Source organism: Apium graveolens, unplaced genomic scaffold (genome assembly GCF_009905375.1).
Source record: "Apium graveolens cultivar Ventura unplaced genomic scaffold, ASM990537v1 ctg3474, whole genome shotgun sequence".
Classification (NCBI taxonomy): Eukaryota; Viridiplantae; Streptophyta; class Magnoliopsida; order Apiales; family Apiaceae; genus Apium; species Apium graveolens.
In genome coordinates, this window is record NW_027418114.1 from 3,749 (window position 1) to 28,558 (window position 24,810).

Here is a 24,810-nt window from a genome sequence, read left to right on the forward strand (position 1 = left end):
AGTAATCGCAGGAGCAGCATATCAGTAAAGTGTTGGAAGGGAAGACGATGATGTTTTGAGACAGAATGTCAGAATTGATGTGTTATTGCGAGTGTGCTAACTGCTAAAATCCAAAGGCAAGTACATTAACCTCACTTATCATTCAAGTGACGTTTATTTTGATTCATATTATGCAAGTACCCCTGACTTCACTTATCATTCAAGTGACGTTTATTTCGAATTATATTATGCAAGTATTGTTTTCCCTATTCTCTGTTCGGAATAGATAAATGTTTTACGTATCGCTGAATTAAATAATTCTGTTTATGCAAATACTCATCTGCTATTCTATATTCAGAATAGTCAAGTGATTTTACTTATCCAATTTCTGGATTTATAAATGTTTTGGATTTTGAGAAAAGAAATTTGGTTGTGAATATTCCAACCCAAGTTAATGGGGGAATAAAATTATTTCGGGTGTCGAGTATTATGACCCCTTTTCAATAAAAGGTTTTGAGATTTGATGGTTACTGGTTGCGTAAGAGGCCGAGGCACCGGTCCAGCGTGAGCTATTATACGGAAGTGCAATACAGAAGTGTAATATCTTACAAGGCTAGTTATGCCTTTTTTCTGGCGCCCTATAGGTACCGTATGGCTGCGGGATACGGGTAGTACCTATATTTACGGTATGGCTGCGGGATACCGGTGTTGTTTCGTGACTGATCATCAGGAACAGCATAGTGCATAATTGGTTCCAATCTAAATTGATATCTAAAATTCTTTATTGTTTGATAATCATAGAATAAATGATTTATCAACTGTTTCTGTTTTGGAATAATGGTAAAATGCAGTTTTGATTTAGATTCTGATTTATGGATACTTAGTTTGTTGTTAAATATCAAAGGTGGTATTAGTATAGATGATTGATGTTGACTTCAGTATGGGATGTTGTGAGCATCAAAGTTCGTATTGATATCTAATTTGGTATGACAGCAAAATAAGTATTAATTTCAAGAGTTCGGTTTAAGTAAAGTTTATGATTCATTCCATGACCATTGTTTCATGTTATTGTGGTTTACGATATTTCCGTAAACACTGTTTTACGAGTTTTATTCTCGTCAAGTTTCAAAGTATTGATGAAGCGTTTCGCTCACAAATATCAAAATGGTTTTGAATACGATTATGGAATCAATTCTGGGATTCCTCCACTAGAATTTTATGATTCAGCAATTATGATTTTTAAATGTTTTGCTCTGATGCAGATGTCGGTTTTATATCAAACGACCCTATATTTACTATAATGATCTTGCTGAGCATTTCTTCCGCTCATACTTGCCTGTTTTTAAATTTAACCTCCAGTGAGGATTAGCTTGCGCTGTTTAGCTGCATAATTCGAGGAAGCAAAGAAGAAGCTCTTGGAAGGTGGTTGGTCCAGGGTTTGCGATCTAGTGTAAGTTTTATTGTATAAAATTTATTTATATTATATTATATTATAGTTGTATATTTTATTTGGGCCTAGTATACTTCATTTCGAAGTTATACTAGTGGGTTTAATTGTGAATTGGAATTTATTGAAAAGAGTTTTAAAAGAAAGTGAAAATTTATTTGTGGAATTTGGATATCTTGTTTCTAGAACTGTAACCTTAAAAGATCTTGGGATTAGTTTGGGGTCATTTATGATAAATATCTTCCGCTGGCATTTAATTATTGACTTAACAGGTTAATTTGGATTGAAGTTTCATAGTGACGACCAAATCCCTTGACCCCGGATTTGGGGGCGTGACAGGTTGGTATCAGAGCTGAGGTTATAGTAAACTAGAAACGAGAGTGTGTAGGAGTGTGTATAGCTATGTGAGGACGTTTGAGCTCATATCGAGTTCCTGTTGGACTATTGGATATAGTACCAACGAATAAGTTAAGATAAGGCGTATTCGTTTGAGATGGTTGTGCTGAGCTGGATGGAACTCCGGGAAGCTGCAAACTTCTATTGTGGAACCTTTCGAGGCTACTACGTTTTGACGACGATGAAGATTATCGATATCCTTGGAACGTGAAGAAGCGTCTAGAATCAGATGGCGAGTCAACTGAAGAGTTCAAATTGAAGATAAATATTAAGACTTTGGCAATACCTTTTTTTTCTATAATTTCTTTTGGCCTCTCTCAAAAGAGGTATCTGTTAGAGGATATATTCCCTAACACCCGTTTATTCATTTTATGCCAGAATTTTATTCTCTGGATTTCATTTCCTTCAGAAATATCAGCTTTGAAATCTTTTCATTTTATTCATTTGATTTCGGATTCCTTTGATATTCTTTTATTCTGACTGAGATGAACAACCTTAACTATAAGGGACACAAGGTATACTTGTCTGTGTGATAGGAGTTGGATGGGACGCAATCACTTGTGTGTATTGTGAATACATGAAGGTTAACCACCTTTAGTAGTGTCTTAATTTGGGCACGCAATACCAAGTTCATTTGATCATATTGATCTCTCAGTTACTCTTTTATTTCAACAATACTTTATCTCAAATTCAGATTCTATCTTGTTATGATATGAAATTCTTTTCTCTTTGAATTCTATGATTTTATCATTCCAAATATTCGAAGGTATGCCAACCAAGTTAAGTTGAGTATCCTGGTCAAGTCAAAGTAAGGCGGTGTGATGGAAAGTTGGTTAGAAAACCCTTAGTGCTTTCTTCTGCTGATTCCGAGGACGGAATCCTTATAAGGAGGGTAGATTGTAATATCCCATATTTTCAAATATTATTATTATAATTATTTGGGATTATTTATGTGATTGTAGGTGAATTTTAGTGAATTATCTGATAAGTGGAATTGATGTTTGGGTGTTTAGATGTGATATTATTTGAGTATTTGAATTTTTATATGTCCAGAATAAAATATATATAATTGTGATATTTTTCTGGTAATTTTTGGACTGTTAGATTATTTTATATTAATTTATGAATTATTAATTATTTTCTGAATAATTACCAAAATTATTTTATAAAGCCGGGAATCGTCCGACTTCAACCGTTTTTACGTTTTTACAACCCGAAACTCTTCCGAAAACTCCTTCCTAACCTAATCTGGTAATTCCGGACATTTTCCGTGTTTTGACTTTTTCAATTCGGATTACGGTTTGACCCGTGCGCGGCCCAGCGCAATATTTTCGATACGATAGTTATTTCGGTAATCAATAAAACCCGTATTCTCGAGAGACGGGATATTTTTACGTTATTTTCTTATATAGTGTTTTATAAAAAGCTCGGTTTTAATAATTATCTAATTCGGGTATTGAATTGTATCGTTTATATAGTTACTTAGTGGCTAAGTAATTAATAAAACGATCCAAAACGATCCAGAACGATCCAATATTCCATAAATATAAATAGCCTATTTCTTATTTCGTTTATTCCGTTTATTCATTTGCAACCAGTTAAAACACCGTAAATACAGAGAAAAACCCGAGAAACCGATACGTTCCCGAGAATCAAACACACGAACGAAGGCGTTATCGAACTCCGATTCGGGCGTGCAGCATATCAAAACGAAGCTCTCGAAATCTTCTTTCTGAATCAATCATCAGTTTCTGCCCAGAAATCATGATAATTTTCTTATTTATTTATTTATATTCGAATTATTTGATAATTAAATTACGAATTTTTGTTCTTGATGTTGTTGATGTGATTTGATGCTTCCATGTTGTAGAGCATGTTTTTCTGGTCAATTTGGTATATTATACGTCAAAAACTGAGTTCAATATCATATAGAAATTGAGTTTTAATTTTCTGAAAATTTCTTGAATATGTGTTCTTGGTGTTCTTGAAGATTTCTGAGAATCAAACCCAAATTTGAGGGTGATGCAGACTTCAGAATTTAAAGTATGAGTAACCAAAACGTTCATATTTTCATATTCTTTCTGTTTAAGCCATCAAATCATTCAAACGATTAGTAATTTTCAAAATTCGATTTTAGGTTTTTTATTCGAAAATTAGGGCTTTCTGATTCAGTGATTATTGGCTTGTTTGAATTATTCGGATAGATTTTAGGTTTAATTAGCTTCATTTTGGCACTTGAATCATGCTTTTTGGTTTAGAAATGACTGAGTTTGAGTTTTTGCCGGAAAAGCTTGAAGCTTTGCCGGTGTTAATGGCGAACATCGCCGGAGAAGACGAACTGCGGTTCGTTTAATGCTAAAGTTGATTGATTTGTGTTCCTGGAAGTGCATAGGATGATTTTGGTGCAGGAATCGATTGGAACGATCCTGTTTTCGCCCCGATCGGAACTAGGCGGAGTGGTGGTGGCCGGCGGCGATGGCGGAACGACGGGGAAGACGGTGAAATTACCGTTTGCACCCCCCTCGTTTCCAAAGTCTGCAGAAATTGGATTTTTGTTTTAAAATTTTTCAAAAATTAGATTTCTGTTTATAATTAATTTTATAAAATTGTTTTAATTATTTTAAATTCCAAAAAAATCATTATTTTTAATTCTGAAAATTTATTTTAATTCAAAAATAAATCCAAATTATTTTGTTAATTAATTTTAGTTGATAATTAATTATTTAATTAGTCAATTAATTTAAATATTAATTGATTAATTAATTTAATTAGTTATTAAGTAATTTTAATTAATTATTTAATTAGATTTAATTATTTATTCTTGATTTAAAAATTCCGAAAAATAGTTTCGAGATTTAAGATATTATTTTAAATTATTTTCCAGGCTCGATAAATCTTATAAAATTATTTTAGGGTGTTTGAACCCTATAATTTTATTATTAAATGATTCGGAGATTGTTTTAATTCCGAAAAATGTTCAAAAATTTATAATAAATCAACCGTTTATCCGTTTATTAAGAAACGAACGCGTACAGACTCAGAAAAATATTCCGCTTTCATTAAAAATACTTTCGAGACCCAAATTCTTTTGTTTCGAAAGGTCGCTTGTTTTACAAGTTATTCTGAGTCGATTATTGATAGATAAATCATATTTTTGACCTGATTTCAGTTTTAAGCGTACCGAGTCGAATGTTTTGACGAACCGAGTCATATGTGATATGAATTATGTGATACGTGGATTATGTGCTTACGTGCTATGTGAATTATATGCATATGTGGATCAAGAGTCCTGTATTTGTCTGTTATATTTATGTGCGGGCTATCGTATGGGTAGACGATAGGATTTTGACGCGTAGTTCGTCGAGTGATTATCGATTAGACAATTAAAGTTCTATATTTTAATTATAGATGCGGATCTCTCGAGTTGATCGGGACAAGACGTTGGATAAAGAATGAGATGGAATGGTATTGGGTAGCTGATTTCTAGTAATCGCAGGAGCAGCATATCAGTAAAGTGTTGGAAGGGAAGACGATGATGTTTTGAGACAGAATGTCAGAATTGATGTGTTATTGCGAGTGTGCTAACTGCTAAAATCCAAAGGCAAGTACATTAACCTCACTTATCATTCAAGTGACGTTTATTTTGATTCATATTATGCAAGTACCCCTGACTTCACTTATCATTCAAGTGACGTTTATTTCGAATTATATTATGCAAGTATTGTTTTCCCTATTCTCTGTTCGGAATAGATAAATGTTTTACGTATCGCTGAATTAAATAATTCTGTTTATGCAAATACTCATCTGCTATTCTATATTCAGAATAGTCAAGTGATTTTACTTATCCAATTTCTGGATTTATAAATGTTTTGGATTTTGAGAAAAGAAATTTGGTTGTGAATATTCCAACCCAAGTTAATGGGGGAATAAAATTATTTCGGGTGTCGAGTATTATGACCCCTTTTCAATAAAAGGTTTTGAGATTTGATGGTTACTGGTTGCGTAAGAGGCCGAGGCACCGGTCCAGCGTGAGCTATTATACGGAAGTGCAATACAGAAGTGTAATATCTTACAAGGCTAGTTATGCCTTTTTTCTGGCGCCCTATAGGTACCGTATGGCTGCGGGATACGGGTAGTACCTATATTTACGGTATGGCTGCGGGATACCGGTGTTGTTTCGTGACTGATCATCAGGAACAGCATAGTGCATAATTGGTTCCAATCTAAATTGATATCTAAAATTCTTTATTGTTTGATAATCATAGAATAAATGATTTATCAACTGTTTCTGTTTTGGAATAATGGTAAAATGCAGTTTTGATTTAGATTCTGATTTATGGATACTTAGTTTGTTGTTAAATATCAAAGGTGGTATTAGTATAGATGATTGATGTTGACTTCAGTATGGGATGTTGTGAGCATCAAAGTTCGTATTGATATCTAATTTGGTATGACAGCAAAATAAGTATTAATTTCAAGAGTTCGGTTTAAGTAAAGTTTATGATTCATTCCATGACCATTGTTTCATGTTATTGTGGTTTACGATATTTCCGTAAACACTGTTTTACGAGTTTTATTCTCGTCAAGTTTCAAAGTATTGATGAAGCGTTTCGCTCACAAATATCAAAATGGTTTTGAATACGATTATGGAATCAATTCTGGGATTCCTCCACTAGAATTTTATGATTCAGCAATTATGATTTTTAAATGTTTTGCTCTGATGCAGATGTCGGTTTTATATCAAACGACCCTATATTTACTATAATGATCTTGCTGAGCATTTCTTCCGCTCATACTTGCCTGTTTTTAAATTTAACCTCCAGTGAGGATTAGCTTGCGCTGTTTAGCTGCATAATTCGAGGAAGCAAAGAAGAAGCTCTTGGAAGGTGGTTGGTCCAGGGTTTGCGATCTAGTGTAAGTTTTATTGTATAAAATTTGTTTATATTATATTATATTATAGTTGTATATTTTATTTGGGCCTAGTATACTTCATTTCGAAGTTATACTAGTGGGTTTAATTGTGAATTGGAATTTATTGAAAAGAGTTTTAAAAGAAAGTGAAAATTTATTTGTGGAATTTGGATATCTTGTTTCTAGAACTGTAACCTTAAAAGATCTTGGGATTAGTTTGGGGTCATTTATGATAAATATCTTCCGCTGGCATTTAATTATTGACTTAACAGGTTAATTTGGATTGAAGTTTCATAGTGACGACCAAATCCCTTGACCCCGGATTTGGGGGCGTGACACGTAAGCCCACATGTGGGCTCATATGCATGCTAATACGGTTAAAAGATCAATTATTACATATAAAACCATGTATAAAACCATGTATGAATTTATATCATAGCTAAAAGATCTCTAATATTGTATATCGAAACTCTAATATAATGGAATTGATATTTTGAATGGAAACTCAAAATCTAAATTCCAAACTGAAGTGTCCTTTGTATATAATTTGTGCTCTATTATTGTAATAAACAGCATTGAAATAATTATTTTTTAAAATTTATTTACCTTCATGTATTTTTTTACTTATTTAAATCTGTTTATTTACATTTTAGTAATTCTTATTTTAAAAACTTGTATACCAATGCTCATACCATATATAACAGGAATTTGTACTATTTACACTTTAAAAAGTTTATATTAAATTTTTATATTTAATATTAGTTAAAATTTACTATTTTAAATTTTATTGCGTGTAAAATTCGTATATATCACCTTAAATTCTTGCAAAATGAATTTCAATTAATATTTAATCTTAAAAAATATTATATTTATATTTCAATACTCTAATGTAATATTTTGACAAGTATTTTGTAAGTTGTAACACTTTTGAACTAGTGTAACGTCATATTTTTTGCTAAGGTAACACGAAAAACATAATATTAGATTAGCTCTTAAGTTCCATATCTAAGATAACATATTACGTAATTTTTTTAGGTGAGGGGTTGGTATACGCCATATATGATGTAGTGAAATAAGTGTAAAGTGGATATATCATTGTAAGATAAAGACTAGTTTTTGATTTCAATAACTTGTATAATTATAAAATATATTTTAAGCTTGACTAGTTTTTGTAAGAAAATATATGCGGGCAGACTAGTTGATAACTTGACTTGGTACGAATTCAGCTGAATTCGATTCGACTCGATTGTTCGTAAGCAAACTTGTTTTTGGCTCATTTAATTATTAAGTCAATTTTGAATATCACTATCCGTTCGGTTAAACTTTTCTCGGCTCTTTAGAAAAACAAATTGGTTGGGCAGAACTCGGCTGGATTCCGTTTGTTAGCTCTAAAATATGCTAATAGTTTCATTAGGGTCATAAATAAACAAACGGAGCCATGTTGTTCTCGACATGTACTTGTATGACGGTAAATCCTAATCAAGATTTAATGTAAAGAAAATAGTTGAGATCTAGATATGATTGATGTCGACCGATATAACGTAATGGTATACTCATAGAACCACATCAATTAATCGAAAGAAGTCTTTTGAATAGCTAAAAATTTGTTAGAAGGCACGAGTATAGGTTTAGCATACAAGTTGAGTTGATAATAAAAGTGACAAGACATAAATATTTTAGTACAGCTAGAGTAGGATTGCATACTGAATCTGGCAGGAGGGCAGTTGCACACTCGTGAGTACATATGTATGTGTGTCTGTCTATACGTTTGTACACAGGAGTTGCTGATACTTAACACAGTTTCATGCAATAATTCACTGCCCGTAATTATCTGTCACGGCATATACAGGTTTTTAAGGTCCTCTGCGTATCTCGAATGTGTACAACATTCTCGTATCAGCATGTTAGTTTCGAATTTCAAAAGCTTAAAACTGTGACGGGATAACTTGATAACAATTGACAATGGCGGCAAACACAACCTTCAGTAGATTTCATAGTTAGGCACCTCTCAAGACCACAGTATGACAACATTTGGTCTACATCTGTTTGGTTTGGTCCTTTAGTATTATGCATAAGATAACATTTCTCTACTGTCTCAACACTACTGATGATTTCAACTTTCAGTACTTACTAGTATCAAAGCGTTAATATTGATAAATCATTCAACTTTGAATTTATAATATTAATTTAGTATCTGAAGTATTATTTTATAACCGGACCTCGCATCCAGCTGCCTATTTGTTTATAAGCTATTTAAGAAAAATTGTTTTGCATGAGCACCAGCTGGTGAAAGGGACCATATGTATAATGTATACAGTGTACATAGCTTTGTGTGTGTATCTCTCTCTATATGGCATTACTATGTGAGTGACCTTGTGTAGCATGTAAAGGGCCTAATATGAAGGAAGCTTCCAAAACCCAAAAGTGATGCTCTTATCTTGATGCTCTTGAAAAAGGTAAACAAAAAGCCTAGCATTTGCACCAAACTCAATCAAAACCTGTGAATTTGTTGGTATCCTTTCATGTGAACCATCAATGCCCTAGTCCATTACAGCTCAATGTCAAAATTAATTAATAATTTTGTATTACTATTATTAAGGGAAAATTTTATGCTATAAAGAGGCACCCTCATCCAACCATTTCTCCAACACAAAACTATTTCCTTTCTTATCAATTAAGTTGCCATAATTTTATTGTTCAATGAAGCTTTTTGCCTTATTCCTCATTGTCTTCCTTCTCCTTCAGGTATGCTCGCGCACGAACGCATTGATTTCTTATTATAATTGCCATATAGTGTCTTACCAAATGATGCTTAACAGTTATTGCATTTTCATTACAAGGTTTTTGCTGAAGCACTTCCAACAAGTGATGACCAAGATTCTTCTGAGCTAGTGAGTTGTGGTCATTGGTTTCTTTTAAATAAAGTTGATGAGTACCGCCATCAATCAATCAATATCTTCATTTAATATAAGAATGGCGATATCAATGTGAACTGATTTGTTCTTGTTGCAGATGGATGATGCAGGCATTGAAGCGTCTCTTCGGAAGGGATATCATCTGCATAAGAAAATTAGTGAGTGGACACTTTTGTAATCACTTGTTTTACATTACCAGTAATCTTGTAATCCGAATGGGTGTGTGCTGTTTGTTTGATTATTGAAACAGATTGCAGCTATGCATGTGCAAGAAGATGCAGAAAATCGTCGAGGAAGAATGTGTGTCATCGAGCATGCAAAACTTGTTGTGCCAGATGCCACTGCGTCCCTCCTGGCACTTATGGCAACAAAAGTGTCTGTCCCTGCTATGCCAAGCTCAAGACTCATCGTCACCAGCCCAAGTGCCCTTAGTTACCTAATCACTGTTCCCTGCTTTTCATAACTATGTTCATGTTTATGTTCTTGTATGTGAGAGGATAGACTTCAGGCTATCATCATTTGGCTTTGGCCAAATACCTCTCTGTATCTATGTTGAATTGACTGTTCTACATTTCATTTCCTGAATAAATAATAAATACTCTCCTCGTTCCAAAATTACATGCATACTACTTTTGAGTCGTATAAAACCTTTTTGTTAGGAAACCAGCTCTCTTTAAATCTCAGGAGAATGGCTTAATTGAATTATATGAGGGTGGCTTAATATATTGAATCATATACTATTTGACATTCTATTTAATCATACAAGTGGACAAAAAGAACCCACAACCACAACTGACAACCAAATAGATTTAAACTGGGGTTGGAAAGGTTTGAACCTGGGATCTTCCCCTAAACATGAGTCAAATTACCAACTTATTATCCTTAAACCTTAAGGTACAACAAGTACGAGTAGGACTAAATTGAATCATATACAATATAGTATTCAACACTTATCAACATAAACTATTAAACATACACAATGAATTTCTTTTATACTAGGGGAATATAGATTTTGAACTGATCAACAGATACATATAGATTTATATACCACTAGAATCGAACCCAACAACGAGTGCATTGTGCCATGCAATCTCCCTTGCAGTCAATATTAAAACCCAATACTTTCGGATTTCGTAGTAGCAAATTCCTTAAAGACTTTCCTTTTATTCCCCATTGCTTCTCCAGGACCGCCACATTGTTTTTTATCTCATCTTCGAGACTACATCCAAGAACTTCTGGGAACTTTTTGAGCACCTTTGTAAGATCTTCGTCCGAAAGGTTTAAGCTCCTTAGATAATTTAAGATACCATTTACCAAATCAAATTCAGGTACCTCTTTATTGCGATCTTCACCCCAATATGGTGAATGGACCAGGCCAAATGCTTTTCCCAAAATTTTATCTTCCTCCTCAATACTAAAATTGAATGTTGAAAGAGCTTGCTTACATGCGTCCCATGTTTTCCTTTCTTCATCCACCAAGGACAAGTTATTAGTATTTGTAGTTGAATGTACTTTCCCTTTCCTAGATGAAAGCAAGGAGGTACAGGACACTCCAATCGGGCTTGGAAGAAAGTCACCAGAGACCTTTACATCCGATGATGTTATGTGCAATGCAGCCACTTTAAAATCTGTCTGAGACAATACGAGGAATGGAATGAAAAGATAAAGTTTCAAACTGAAAGACTAAAATTATCTTGGGACCAAATAACCTAGTTATTTTATGTACTGACGTTGCAAGGTCATATCAGACAATATGCAGGAAAATGATAAATCACAAGGTTAATGACCAAATAAACTAACTGTCTAGGCGTTTACTTTGAACAATTTTCAGTCCTGTTTTCTAATATATAATTTTTACGTTAGTGCAGATATTATAGTCTAGTTTGTTTTACTAGATAAAATTGCTTATGTGGGTTCACTTTTTTTTTGTTTTCTACTACAAACATCGACATGGTTAAATTAATTATAACTATTGTTTATTACACGATTTAACACAAGATGGCACATTTTATAATTAATTTACGAAGGTCTAATTTCTCGAAAATTAACTTTGTATTCCAACAGAGACAGAGTTTTAGTTCACCGTAATAATGTTCTTTGTTTACATATTTACAATCAAATTTTGGTCAGAACTCTGTGCTGAATCAAGTTGTTTATCAATGAGAACTATTATCCCTTACACAACTTAATCTTTGGCTCAAATTTAACATGTCATAGGTTTGGTGTTCAAATTTGAAAAAAATTGCTGCATTAAAAAAAAATTAACTGTTCGATTATAAATTTTTTATTAATGAAAGAATGCATCCGTGGAAAATAAGAAACCTATATACACAGAAAAAGTTTAAAACAAGGTGATGGAGATGACATAGGAATCTACTCACAGAAGTAATCCCATCTCGGACAGCTCATTAATATGCTAGCACAACTTTAACAAACGTTTTGCAGCAATATAGCAATTGTAAAGTATCTCTGTAAAGAAATATACAGTACTTACAGACGAAAAGCGATGTGTTCCAGAATCAAAGATAAACAAGGATGGGGCTAGTAAATGTCCTAGCATCCCTGGAAATCTAAGAGTGGAAAAAGGAGTTAAGAGGTAAAACTGACTAGGTGATCAGAGATTTAAATTTCATCAATAACAGATAAAAATTATAAACTCCAATTAGAGAATTAAATGTTAATAAATTAAAGCAGAATATTAAGGATGATATAGAAGTCTACTTAACAAAAAAAAGTGGTGTGCAGCTACGTAGGTGCAGGATGACCTACTTTTTAATAATCATTGTTGTCACTGATAGTGTTTCTCAGATTTGGGTACCAAGTGTCAGACATGACATGGATCCAAGTGTTGGACTAGAGATTTCTAAAAGTTGGCGAGACACGACATTTTTTTATAAATAGATAATATAGATTAAATCCATACCTTATACGCGAATTATTTGAATGTTAAAGATTTTATAATATTTATATATGCATGTCTTATCAGCTAATAAAACCATATTAAATACAATATGTTACATATTATCAGAATTAGTACAACAGAGTAGTATACAGAAAACCCCATTTTATAAGCCTAACACACGTAATATATTAACTTAACATCACCGCTATCAGTTTAACATTAAACCCTCAACAATTTTCATTTTCATCTAAATCGAGGCGCTGTCTTCTTCTCATCTTCATCATTTAAATCTGCATATCTACTATCTAGACACAAACATGTTCTATATAGGAAGTAGCTGAAGTTGGTATTTGTTGACATGACCCTATTGTAAACCCATGTACCACAGTACCAGTACCTCTAAACATCTAATAATGTTTCCCACAACCAAATATACATATTTCAAGGATAATTCATTAAGTTTTACAGTTTTATGCAAGTAACATAACTAATCCCTGCCTGCAGAAGCGCAGGTGAGCAAGAAGCAATTCATGGTCCTTCTAAGAATAACATAGAAGTAATTTGATTAGTTGCTTTTTTAGACAAGCCATCTCCACATATTAAATCTAATATGCTTAACTTGGGTCTACACAGTATGGCCTTTAATAGAAATACCCCACATTTGTCACGACTAAGTAGATATATAACATATTCATATATTTGATCCACTTCCGTGACTACGCAAACAAGAGTTAAATTACTGTATTTACGGGGGGGGGGGGGGTGGGGGAGGAGAATCTTTTTACTACATCCATTTCGTATCTGGAATTCATGCAAGTTCATTTATTTGATAGAATTTGGGGAAAGAGTATATCAAACCGATTCAATTTTTAGGCATCAAGATAGGTTCCGGGTATAATAACATACCACAAGTGAACTTGGTAGCCCAATAAATATCTTGGTGATTCAAAACTTCAAACTATATGACCCATTTGGTGGCTTCTATTACTTGTCTAAGATTTTGGTAGAGCTGGTCAACAAACATGGTATGAGGGTCCTGGAAAGGTCTTGGAATTCAGCAATAATATTCTCACATTGTATACACCTTTATTTGTTTGTTTTTCCTTGGTGAGATTGGGATTGTTCCCCTTGGTGGGATTAAAATGGGAGTGAGAAATTGATGTAAAAACTAAGAAGTATAAGATTTTTAGGGGATTTTATTAATACACTAAGGTTTTGGGAGTTGGTACCTAGAATGGTATAATTGTCTTACCATATGTTTCCCTGCAGATTGCTGATTTGTTACAAAGTCAATTTCGACCCAACATTTCATTATTTAACTAACATACTTTCAATCCTTTTTCTCGATAACAATAATCTCTGTAATAACAAAGTTCAAAAGTAAATAAAGAAAACTATTAAAAAATTAAACTACTCTTAATACATAACTAATCAAGATTTTTAACATAAGTAGTTATAAAATTACATATTAGCATCCCCTTGCGTGAAATAGAAAAAAAATGGCAGTTGTCGTGAGCTCATACAGAATGAAAAACCATAATTCTAGTGTGAAATTCAAAGTATCCAGTTTATTTTTTTGCTAAGTAAGTATCCAGTTTTCAGATACTCATGAAACTAATACTAATGTTCATTCTAATGTTCATTAACTGATAACACATAAACAGCAAGATTGCCCAAAAAAGAAATAGATGTGTAAAACAAAAAAGGAAAGAACCCAGATCGATATGTAACTGATATACCATATTACAACTATCACGAGTTTCAAACCTTCATTAAAATTTTTAAAAAAAAAGATAGCAGGGCTGAAGCATATATCAAGTGAATTGCAGAAGAATCAAAAAACTGATGTAAGAGAAATTAAATATAAGGATATTTGGTACCCGGGATTGAAAGATTTATGAGGAGAATTAGCAGCCGTTGAATCTAGTGAACTGCAGAAACAGCACTAGGGGGTGAAGAAATATGACAAGAACTAGTTGGTATATATTTAGAGTAATTTGCGGTTTGTGTACCTGAAGTTTCGGAAATATGCACTTTGTGTACCCAAAATTTGAAATTCATGCAAGTTCATGCAACTGAGAATCTTTTTACTACATCCATTTCGTATCTGGAATTCATGCAAGTTCATTTATTTGATAGAATTTGGGGAAAGAGTATATCAAACCGATTCAATTTTTAGGCATCAAGATAGGTTCCAGGTATAATAACATACCACAAGTGAACTTGGTAGCCCAATAAATATCTTGGTGATTCAAAACTTCAAACTATATGACCCATTTGGTGGCTTCTATTACTTGTCTAAGATTTTGGTAGAGCTGGTCAACAAACATGGTATGAGGGTCCAGGAAAGGTCTTGGAATTCAGCAATAATATTCTCACATTGTATACACCTTTATTTGTTTGTTTTTCCTTGGTGAGATTGGGATTGTTCCCCTTGGTGGGATTAAAATGGGAGTGAGAAATTGATGTAAAAACTAAGAAGTATAAGATTTTTAGGGGATTTTATTAATACACTAAGGTTTTGGGAGTTGGTACCTAGAATGGTATAATTGTCTTACCATATGTTTCCCTGCAGATTGCTGATTTGTTACAAAGTCAATTTCGACCCAACATTTCATTATTTAACTAACATACTTTCAATCCTTTTTCTCGATAACAATAATCTCTGTAATAACAAAGTTCAAAAGTAAATAAAGAAAACTATTAAAAAATTAAACTACTCTTAATACATAACTAATCAAGATTTTTAACATAAGTAGTTATAAAATTACATATTAGCATCCCCTTGCGTGAAATAGAAAAAAAATGGCAGTTGTCGTGAGCTCATACAGAATGAAAAACCATAATTCTAGTGTGAAATTCAAAGTATCCAGTTTATTTTTTTGCTAAGTAAGTATCCAGTTTTCAGATACTCATGAAACTAATACTAATGTTCATTCTAATGTTCATTAACTGATAACACATAAACAGCAAGATTGCCCAAAAAAGAAATAGATGTGTAAAACAAAAAAGGAAAGAACCCAGATCGATATGTAACTGATATACCATATTACAACTATCACGAGTTTCAAACCTTCATTAAAATTTTAAAAAAAAAGATAGCAGGGCTGAAGCATATATCAAGTGAATTGCAGAAGAATCAAAAAACTGATGTAAGAGAAATTAAATATAAGGATATTTGGTACCCGGGATTGAAAGATTTATGAGGAGAATTAGCAGCCGTTGAATCTAGTGAACTGCAGAAACAGCACTAGGGGGTGAAGAAATATGACAAGAACTAGTTGGTATATATTTAGAGTAATTTGCGGTTTGTGTACCTGAAGTTTCGGAAATATGCACTTTGTGTACCTAAAATTTGATATCTAGCTAAAAGCATGCTGAAGTTTGCAAAAAACAGCAAAAAGCATACTTCCGTTACTTTACAACTGACACCGTTAATTTACTTTGTGAAATGAGTTTAGCGGCACGGGTAATATGGTAGTTGCACTATGTTCATAGTTCTAATTGTTTGCTATTTTTTATTTCTGCCTAGAATGACATGAATTTTTTTCTTAAAAATCAACATTTATGAAATTATACGCGCTAATTTTTCATTCTAAATTTTACATTGAAACATGTTTTAACTTTTATTTTAAAAAAATAAATTATATATAATTATGTGCATTTAAATTAAGATTAAAAATAAAAAGAAAACTAATAACAACATAAATAATTTTAAAACCATGTTACATGTTCTATTATGTTACTCGGCCATATTTAAGTGGCCATGTTTAAGTGATGATGATTATGAGAGGTTTAAAGCAATAACACAAGCTTATCTTTGAAATTTAATTTATGTAAATCTATAATTCTTCGATGTTTCTCTAGTTAACACCATTTTTCTCTGTTTATTTTTAAAACCTTCTCAAGTTTTTCCTCCACATGTGCCTAAATTTTAAACAAAAACAATAGTTTAAGAGATATTCCTAAATATTAATTTGTCTCTCTCATTTCTTTATATGAAAGTAAAGAGTGTTCAACAATTGACTTAAAGTGCATATTTCATATATTTTTTTAAAACAAGAATTTCTAGATATTAATTTAAATATTCAATTTTTATTTAAAATCATAAAAATCGTAACAAAAATAAATTGTGAAACTACATTTATATTCACCTTAAAATATGTATCACACACTTTTTCCTGAATGTAAAGAAATGAGGGGAAGAAAGAAATATATTTTAAGTTCTTTTTACCATCTTACTATTTTTTAAAAATATTTGCAAAACAAACTTGGAAAAAATGGTATTCAGAGATACAACTTTATTTAAGTTCTTTGAAAATTGAAGTTAGTTTCAATTTGCATTTAAGGTTGCATTTGGTTAAATATAATAGCAAAATCTTAGTTTTGCAAAAAAAAATCACATTTTTGCAACTTAAAAGTAAAAAATATCTTGTTTAATTTGTACATGATGTTGTCCTTTAGAATTGATAATATAATTTGACTTTAAAAACTACAATAAATTAATAAAATTAGTGTCTTATGTCGATAAAAAATTTATTGAAAAATATTTTTATTGAAATATTACATTTTAGAAAAAGTTGAATATACGGCTTTGAAATGTCTAAACTCTTATATCATTTTTTTTGTTATATAAGACTCGAATTTTTATTAATTATTATTATTAGTTAGAATTTATATTTTATAATAATTATTTTAAATATGACACTATTAATATATATCCTTTAATGTCACAAAAATATAAGTACAAATATTTCATTATAAAATCCTCAATTAAAATTGAGAGAGATGAATGTTAATATGAAACTAATTAATACACATACATGTTACTGGAATTACACACATACCCTCAAGGTGTTAAATGCTTCTAACGGAAGTATGCTTTTTGCTAGATTCTGTAAAGTTTGGCATATTTTTTGCTAGATATGGAACTTCAGGTACGCAAAGTGTATAAACTGGAAAGTTCAGATACACAATATGCAAATTACTCTATATATTGAGGATTCATGGTGAAAGAAGGGCCGTTAGTTAGTTGCCTATCTTAGATAAATCTCACTTTTTTTTTGAAGTAAAGATAAATCTCACTTTTAGTTTGAGGCTTTGAGCAAAATTTATAGAATATATATTTGAAGGTGATCTGAGGCATACATGTAAATGTTTCAAAATACATCATTTTAATGCCAGCCAAAGTCATAAAACTAGCATTTCATTTGTTTGCGTAAAGAATGACTACAGATTCTATCTGCCATGCAGGCTACAACCAACTATCTACCAAGTGTGAGTTCTTCAAGCTGTTTACATCCATCAAGCCAGCCCAACTTTGAACTTCTTGTCCACTTTCTTTCAGCACAAATTGATGTGAGACTCCAAATCGTTATAATGGGTTTTGATGAGTATATACACAATTTTCTATTTCAAGACTGGCCAAAGTTAAGAGACATTAAGGTAAACTATACTCTTCAGCCCGTTAATAAGGGGCAAATATATCTTCTGCTTCTGCAGTAGACACTGTATGAAGCTAACTTTGGTTGACAGAGATCTTGGTTCGCCACAGCACTGAACATAAGATCCTAGAATTCCACTCGGGCCTTTAAGCTTTCACACAGTACTAGAACCTGACTTCTGCTTAAATATCTGAAACATACCAGTAGTGTACTGCTGGATTTTTTCGATCAAGCTGTGATTAGTTTTCTGCATATGATTTATCAGCCACTGATACTCAGATAATGTAGCATCCGATAACGGCTCCAAGAATTCACACCTCTTCAAAATCTCTGTTGGAGGTACTCCGCCAATTAGGTTGGTGTCGAGCTTTGGCTTATTCTTCTGTAGCTCCACAATGGCATCAACTGGCATATCTTCAAGGGCAGATGGTGACACACCTGGTACTACCTCCTCCTTGAAAGGCAATGCTCGTTCAGATTGCAAACAGAACTCTAGCCATTGATGTACCAAGGGAGATGGCCCTCTTACTCGTCCTCCAATTTTGTCATTTTTAATTTCAGATGCAGCAGGTATTGCCTGCAAGATTTGCTCTTTAGGTTATAAATTATACAAACAAATAGTAACTGTTTATTACAACATAATTGTAGAGATTCCTAAAAAGACAAAGTATACTGTAATTTCTTTCTTCAATTCATTTATATAGGATCTTATTTGATATTTCGTCATCAATTGATAAAAAGTGGATCAGGCAGTCACAAGGGGCCAGGGGGACACTAACCACCCAAAAGACTCCTGCCTAATTCTTCTTTGATAATAGGGAAACAACTGGTCTTTAAGAAAGTGGCACCATCAGGAATGATACTAACTAATAGTTGGAATGTAATGCTTATCTTCAGCACAAACGTAACACATTGTGTGTTGGTGATCACAAAAAATTGCACATGCTGAAACAAAGCATCTCAACCTTGGACTAAATGACGTACTATACTTGTTTTGTTTGCAATGTAAATAATCATAGAACATACATGAGAGATTATATGGTAATAAGTTCTGTATTGAAAGGGTTTGGGCAGGTGAGAGGCCATGGTAAACTCTGGCATATGCAGATACGTCTGAAATTAATAAGTTATCAAGTGAGTGGTCCACCTAACCCATAAAACTGACAAGGCAAACCAGGTAAATAATTAAGAGAACGACCACTGTAATAACACATACTAACCCCTACTCCAGAATGGATTATTTCCGCTTTACATTACTTTCTAGAGTGACCGTGTAATAGTGCTTTGAAATTCTTACAATTTTCCCACTTTTTCGTATCAATCAATGACAAACAAATTAGGCATATTATCTTTGACAATATGCAAAAATTAGGGTATTACCCAAACATCTGCCCATAGACTAGCTCCAGACTTTGGAACAATAACTGTAACGTCTGACATGCGTTTGGCAGCAGGAATAATGTCAGAACTCCATCCAACAGTCACCCACACGTCGCCTACTTCAAAAGCTTTTAGATAATGCACACTGTCAAATAGTCGAACCTATAAAAAGGTATGAGATGCCGTACGTAGAATATGTTAATAACAACTCAGATGTGTGATGGTTATGAGCCCTATGCCCTTTCTATTACTGATGTAACATGCCTATTAATAGTCATACCTGGTTTTCAAGAAGTGAAAGATTCTGCAAGACTGCATTTCTCCCCCCAACAACTTCAGTATCAAAGTTACTCGTATTATAAGATGCCCCCATATATTTCAGTACAGAACCAATGACTTCTCTGGGAGAATCAACCATAGAAATCTTCCCTGAAAGCTCAGGCCTCCAGAGATCAGCCCAGTCCTGCAAGTTTGAATTAAATAATTCTTGTAAAATTCTGTTTCATTCATCCATATATTATAATAGAATTTATATATCTTATTTATATATAATATTTATAATAAAATTATATATCTTATTTTACACTAAATAACAAATACGGCTAACCTATTCTATTTCTATATAAATTATATAAATACTAAATATACGGAGTATTATATTTGACAACAGATATTTACAATCCTATATTATTTAATTAACTAGTGCATTTTCTAACAAACGATATTTTTTCGCATATAATTCGTGTACTTCCGTGTATAAAACAGGTAGGCACGAATATATTAGTTCCGGTTAGTGTCAACTAAATGGTACACGGGTACAAATCCGGGTCGGGTTCGATTTTAAAATTTTGACACGAAAACACGAAAGTACACGGAATGATTGTACACGTACACGACCCATTTCCGGGTTTATTTTTGACAGAATCCCATATGTCACGCGAAGATTTAAAATAGAAACTAAATTTTTTTATCCCAAATATTGTAGAACAAATCATATATGAATAATACATGAGACAAATTTTCAAACTCTAAATAATTAGATATTTTACTCAATTTATTATCCCTACACCCTACTAGTTTCCTTCCAGCATTCAATTTTTTCCAATTTTATCTTAATTGATTTCACTATATAATCACTACCTTTTTAATTTTCATAATAGTCTTCATGCTTAAAAGCAATTCACACTATTTCTTTACTAGAGGAAGTTTCTCTGCTTAAATTTAATCCCTCATATTTATTTTGACCAAGTATTAACTGTAGACAGATCTACCATAAGGATTATTTTGTCATTTGTCACAAATTTATGCTGTACGTCTATTTTTCTTTTCAACTTTACATCACGACAATACATATTCGTTTTTGTTTTCATGAAACACATCTATTACAAGAAAAGACTTTACTTAAATAAAAATAATGTAATTCTTTACCCGAGCCTAGTGTACATACTGCTTGAGTTTGCTGCGTGCAGCTAAACTTATAACAGATTTGGGTTGCAGAGCGAAAGCAAAGCCAGTAGAAATTAGCTGGCCACGAAAAAATAAAAAACAGTATAATTCTTCTCTGGTCTACCTGAGCCTAGTGTACATACTGCTTGAGTTTGCTGTGTGCAACTAAACTTAAAATAGATTTTGGTTGCAGATCAAAGCCAGTAGAAATCAGCTGGCCGCTAAAATATAAGTAAGCTATTGACTATTGGCACAAGGTGAGAAAAATTTTGGTCAACATATACTATAAAATAAAATACCTCAATAGGAGCCAAATTATTCTTCTGGAATTTGCTTTTCTTAAAAGCAATTACCATGCTTCCCCACCGATAAGGAGCAGCCCAAATTTTGCCTTCAACGTCTAATTTTCCCTCACTGTTCCTGCGTAAGTATACCTGAGATCATTTGAGACATTAAAACGTTAGGTTACATTACTACGATGAAGAAAGTTAGAAGATTATAAAGAGTTCTGCGCAATAATTTAGTCTTTCTCGTCAGATAATTAAAACTATAGATATCTCAATTTTTAAATTAACTAACATCATCAGATGTTGGGAAAACTGAAAATAGAAATTAAATTTGGGGCATGGCTAAGTGACTTTTAAGATATAATTACAAGCAGTCTTCAGGAGTCAGGAGAGTATCAATAATATAATCCAAGTTTAGTTCTTCCTTTGGAAAAGCCCCGACACACGTCTGTAGCTTGCAAAAATTTATTCAAGATTTTTTGGTAATATACGCTCAAATTATATGGTGCTTGAATTTTTAATCGATTTTCGATGACATGACATAAAGTCAGCTTCTTTAACATATACTAATTAACACTTTACCATGTGAAAAATGCTAGCGTTATAAAAAAAACCAACGGCTGGGGAAAAAAATAGGACGCATGTGACGTATTACTTCAAAAAGCCCAATATTGGCTACTGCTCTGCAGAGCCTTTTTAAAAAAATTCTCAAATAGCCCTTAAACATATCAAACTGCGAGCAATGAGCATACTAAAATGACAGCTTTGGCATGGTAAATCTAAGTTGACAATACATATGGTACAGAACGGTCGAATCTGAGCTGAACCCACTAGGCCCAAAAGTTAGCGAAATACCTTTAAAAGATAATATCCACTTTATTAGAGCCAAAAGAGAAGTGATCCTTGGGCCTTCCTATTAAAAGATGAGAGCAGTCGAAGTGTATAACTAGAGCTAGACTTCGTTAACTTGATAAGTATATAAATTTTTCCACAAGAGCATATTTGACACTCCATGCATGACGCATACCCTCTTACTTGTCACTTTGACTTTTTGCACGTTCACCAAGGTGACAAAAAAAAATACTTGTACCAATTATATTTTGAATAAAAAAATATAAATAGTAAACTTTTAAAAAGAAATATTAAAAAACAATTAATGGAGGTATCTTTTTTATGCACCTTAATTTAAGAGAAAAAAGTCAAAGTGACAAGTAAAAGGGATTGAGGGAGTATTACAACTAAATAATATTCTTACCTTCCATTTGTCACTTAAGCCAGAAAACCACTCTTGGTCTTCAACCCTTTGTATAGGTTCAATTAGAGCCTTGTTAATAGCAAAACTAAGCCAGGTATCTCCTAATGCAACAATGTCAGCTGTTAGAGCAGATCTGCTAGCAACATCTCTCTTGCTAAATCCCATAGAAAGTTCAGAAAATATATCCCTAATACTTCCACGAAATTCCATACGCAGTTTTGTCCTCTTTCCTTGGGCTTGCATAAAATTCTGTGTCAACAGACATGAATTTCAATACTTCACATAAAGCTCCAATTGGTAACAATAATGAAGAAAATACAGGCTCTCATAATGCTACTTTCTGGTTTTACCAGATTTTGCTGGACAATGTCTAAAAATGTATAATGTAGTTTATTTCTTCTAACAAGCTGATGCATTGGTCAAATATGTAAAGCAATGTTTCTCATGCTATTAAACTCTACCCCTTATTACATTTCGATTTTACTTAGTGCAACCTTTTCTTTGAAGAGACAAGATAAATAACTTTCAAGCATAAACTTACTTAACATATGTGCATTTTCAAACAACAAATACTATATTAAAATTAAAGGCCGGGCATTGAGAGTGATACATGCATTATGAGGATTGAGAAATAAAAACTATAGTTCTATAAATGCGAAGCAAAATATTGTATAGACCTTGATCCACAAAGGAGGTACAGAGCTACGCAGAGCAATAATTCTCAGAGGAACAGTCAGGGAGTATGTTTTAGATTTCCAACTTTCAAATGCTGCACGCGTTTCTTCATCTTCAAATACAATTTGTGAATTTTTAACATCATCATTCACTGTGTTCAAAAAATACCACAAAATAAGACCAACAAGCACTTCACTTGACTGTCCTATCCTATAACAAAAATGCATATAGAAATTTATGATACCTTCGGTTGTTTGCTGTTGAGAAGTCTCTTTAGGACAGGCTATGTAGTTGGGCGGAATTTGAGTACAAGCAGAAGCTGAGCGAGTGCAAATGCCAAGACCTAATAACAAAATTACGGAAGCTCCAACTATATGAAGTAAATCTTTGAGCAATTTGGAAAAAATGTGTTGCTCTTGAGACTTAGCAACGACCAAACACGGGGACAAATGACGGTGGCAAGATGTCCTCAATAGACATACGGTTATTCTAGAACTTCGGAGTAGCAAAAATTGGGGTTTGTGGTTACGAAACGGAGAGAAGGTAGTGTAAAGTTGCAGGGCATGATGATTAGGATAAGAGATCCGTGAACATGGTAACAAAGACATATCTTGGTTTAATCAGCTCAAAAAAACTGAATTTGTCGTATAACAACTAAGAACATACTTCCAACAGCAATGCCAAGCTCAAACTGTAGAATCAGAGTCAAGGAAAGCCTTAGTCAGTGTATTACACTCCTTACCTCGCAAGCATTCATATACATACAGGGTTGTGCGAATTACACTTAAAACTATCTTAGCCTCAAAACTCAAAACACCATAATCCCCATTTAAAAAAAATACGAATTCACAGCTAATAATACTATAAATCACTTGAACAATTGGATTATCAATAAGTAACAGTAGTGAATGAGTTGTTGGTTTTCAATTAAAAATTGAGCACATTACAACAACACTGTTAAATTAGCATCAGAGTTATAATATTATGTACACATGTAACATGTTATCATATAATATGCTTAAAAAAGTTAAATTTATTGTACAAGAATCAAGAACTTATACTTCCACCAGCAACTCTAAATTAGAGAATCAAGAAAATCCCAAGTCAGTGTATGATACATACACACTCGTAAATATATACAAACAAACATATACATACATACAGGGGAAAAGGGAAAGAAGTGGAATGCTCACCTGGGATTTAACCACTTGACTGACTTGGCCACAGACGATAATCACAAGATGTGGCTTTTTTCTTATCTTTATTTCTTTATTTCTTTTTTATTATTAATTACAAAATTGTTAGGCTTGTAATTTTTAAAAACTTTTTTTTTTGAACAAATTATTCGTATTTATTTTAATGGAAATACTTGGTTTTGTTCAAAATTGTAAAAATAAATTGGAATTGTGGGTAAGCAATACACAAAATGTTACTATTCATTTAATTAAAAATCTATAATTGATTTTAATATTTTTTTTAAAGATTAAAATATATTTATTTTGTGGCTACAAGAAATACCCTTTTTAGGTATGGCTAATAGCCTAATAGTAGATACAGTAGGATTTAAAAAAAACACCCCTAAATTTATAGGACTGTATTTAACTACTGAAATACGCTCACTCCAATGAATGCAAGTATGTAACAAAAACAAATCTGGAAAATGGCTGCTCCGCTTAACTTTAGAGTTTAAAATGTACCATACAAATTTCAATTACTACTTATGTGGGGAGTATATTTTTAAACTCGATAACCCAAGCAAAACAACTTTGTTCA

At 32.6% G+C, this 24,810-nt stretch overlaps 3 protein-coding genes across 6 annotated transcripts; 1 reads left to right on the forward strand and 2 right to left on the reverse strand.

Moving 5' to 3' along the window:
* Positions 1 to 9,277: 9,277 nt before the first annotated feature.
* Positions 9,278 to 10,266, forward strand: LOC141701172 (gibberellin-regulated protein 9-like). Its single transcript, XM_074504835.1, has 4 exons — positions 9,278 to 9,478; positions 9,574 to 9,624; positions 9,746 to 9,806; positions 9,899 to 10,266. Exons 1-4 carry the CDS (start codon positions 9,434 to 9,436, stop codon positions 10,078 to 10,080), a joined length of 339 nt encoding a protein of 112 aa, XP_074360936.1. The 5' UTR covers positions 9,278 to 9,433; the 3' UTR covers positions 10,081 to 10,266.
* A 238-nt stretch (positions 10,267 to 10,504) lies between these two features.
* On the reverse strand, positions 10,505 to 15,815 carry LOC141701170 (uncharacterized). 2 transcript variants are annotated; one of them, XM_074504830.1, is made up of 5 exons: positions 15,736 to 15,815; positions 14,563 to 14,657; positions 14,431 to 14,481; positions 12,143 to 12,218; positions 10,505 to 11,280 (listed from the first exon to the last, which is right to left on the reverse strand). In XM_074504830.1, the coding sequence occupies exons 2-5, from the start codon at positions 14,619 to 14,621 to the stop codon at positions 10,699 to 10,701; spliced, it is 768 nt and encodes a 255-aa protein (XP_074360931.1). In that variant the 5' UTR covers positions 14,622 to 14,657; positions 15,736 to 15,815; the 3' UTR covers positions 10,505 to 10,698. The 2 variants fall into 2 exon arrangements, with proteins under 2 accessions (XP_074360931.1, XP_074360930.1); XM_074504829.1 differs by having other exon boundaries at positions 14,563 to 15,802.
* A 1,834-nt stretch (positions 15,816 to 17,649) lies between these two features.
* LOC141701171 (uncharacterized) lies at positions 17,650 to 24,290 on the reverse strand. 3 transcript variants are annotated; one of them, XM_074504831.1, is made up of 8 exons: positions 24,231 to 24,290; positions 23,282 to 23,728; positions 23,040 to 23,188; positions 22,363 to 22,611; positions 21,120 to 21,254; positions 19,655 to 19,837; positions 19,375 to 19,536; positions 17,650 to 18,571 (listed from the first exon to the last, which is right to left on the reverse strand). In XM_074504831.1, the coding sequence occupies exons 2-8, from the start codon at positions 23,643 to 23,645 to the stop codon at positions 18,149 to 18,151; spliced, it is 1,665 nt and encodes a 554-aa protein (XP_074360932.1). In that variant the 5' UTR covers positions 23,646 to 23,728; positions 24,231 to 24,290; the 3' UTR covers positions 17,650 to 18,148. The 3 variants fall into 3 exon arrangements, with proteins under 3 accessions (XP_074360932.1, XP_074360935.1, XP_074360933.1); XM_074504834.1 differs by lacking the exon at positions 24,231 to 24,290 and adding an exon at positions 24,099 to 24,117; XM_074504832.1 differs by lacking the exon at positions 24,231 to 24,290 and adding an exon at positions 24,080 to 24,098.
* Between the last annotated feature and the right edge of the window lie 520 nt (positions 24,291 to 24,810).

Coding starts and splice junctions, on each gene's coding strand:
- LOC141701170 (XM_074504829.1), bottom strand. CDS start 14,678: ATGAACTTGCATGAATTCCAGATACGAAATGGATGTAGTAAAAAGATT. Junction 14,482..14,562: donor GCATATTTCCGAAACTTCAG/GTACACAAACCG, acceptor CTGTTTCTGCAG/TTCACTAGATTCAACGGCTG. Junction 12,219..14,430: donor CATAAATCTTTCAATCCCGG/GTACCAAATATC, acceptor TTCCACTCTTAG/ATTTCCAGGGATGCTAGGAC.
- LOC141701171 (XM_074504831.1), bottom strand. CDS start 23,645: ATGTCTTTGTTACCATGTTCACGGATCTCTTATCCTAATCATCATGCC. Junction 23,189..23,281: donor TCAACAGCAAACAACCGAAG/GTATCATAAATT, acceptor TTTTGAACACAG/TGAATGATGATGTTAAAAAT. Junction 18,572..19,374: donor GTCTATGGGCAGATGTTTGG/GTAATACCCTAA, acceptor CAAATCTTGCAG/GCAATACCTGCTGCATCTGA.
- LOC141701172 (XM_074504835.1), top strand. CDS start 9,434: ATGAAGCTTTTTGCCTTATTCCTCATTGTCTTCCTTCTCCTTCAG. Junction 9,625..9,745: donor ACCAAGATTCTTCTGAGCTA/GTGAGTTGTGGT, acceptor TTCTTGTTGCAG/ATGGATGATGCAGGCATTGA. Junction 9,807..9,898: donor TCATCTGCATAAGAAAATTA/GTGAGTGGACAC, acceptor TTATTGAAACAG/ATTGCAGCTATGCATGTGCA.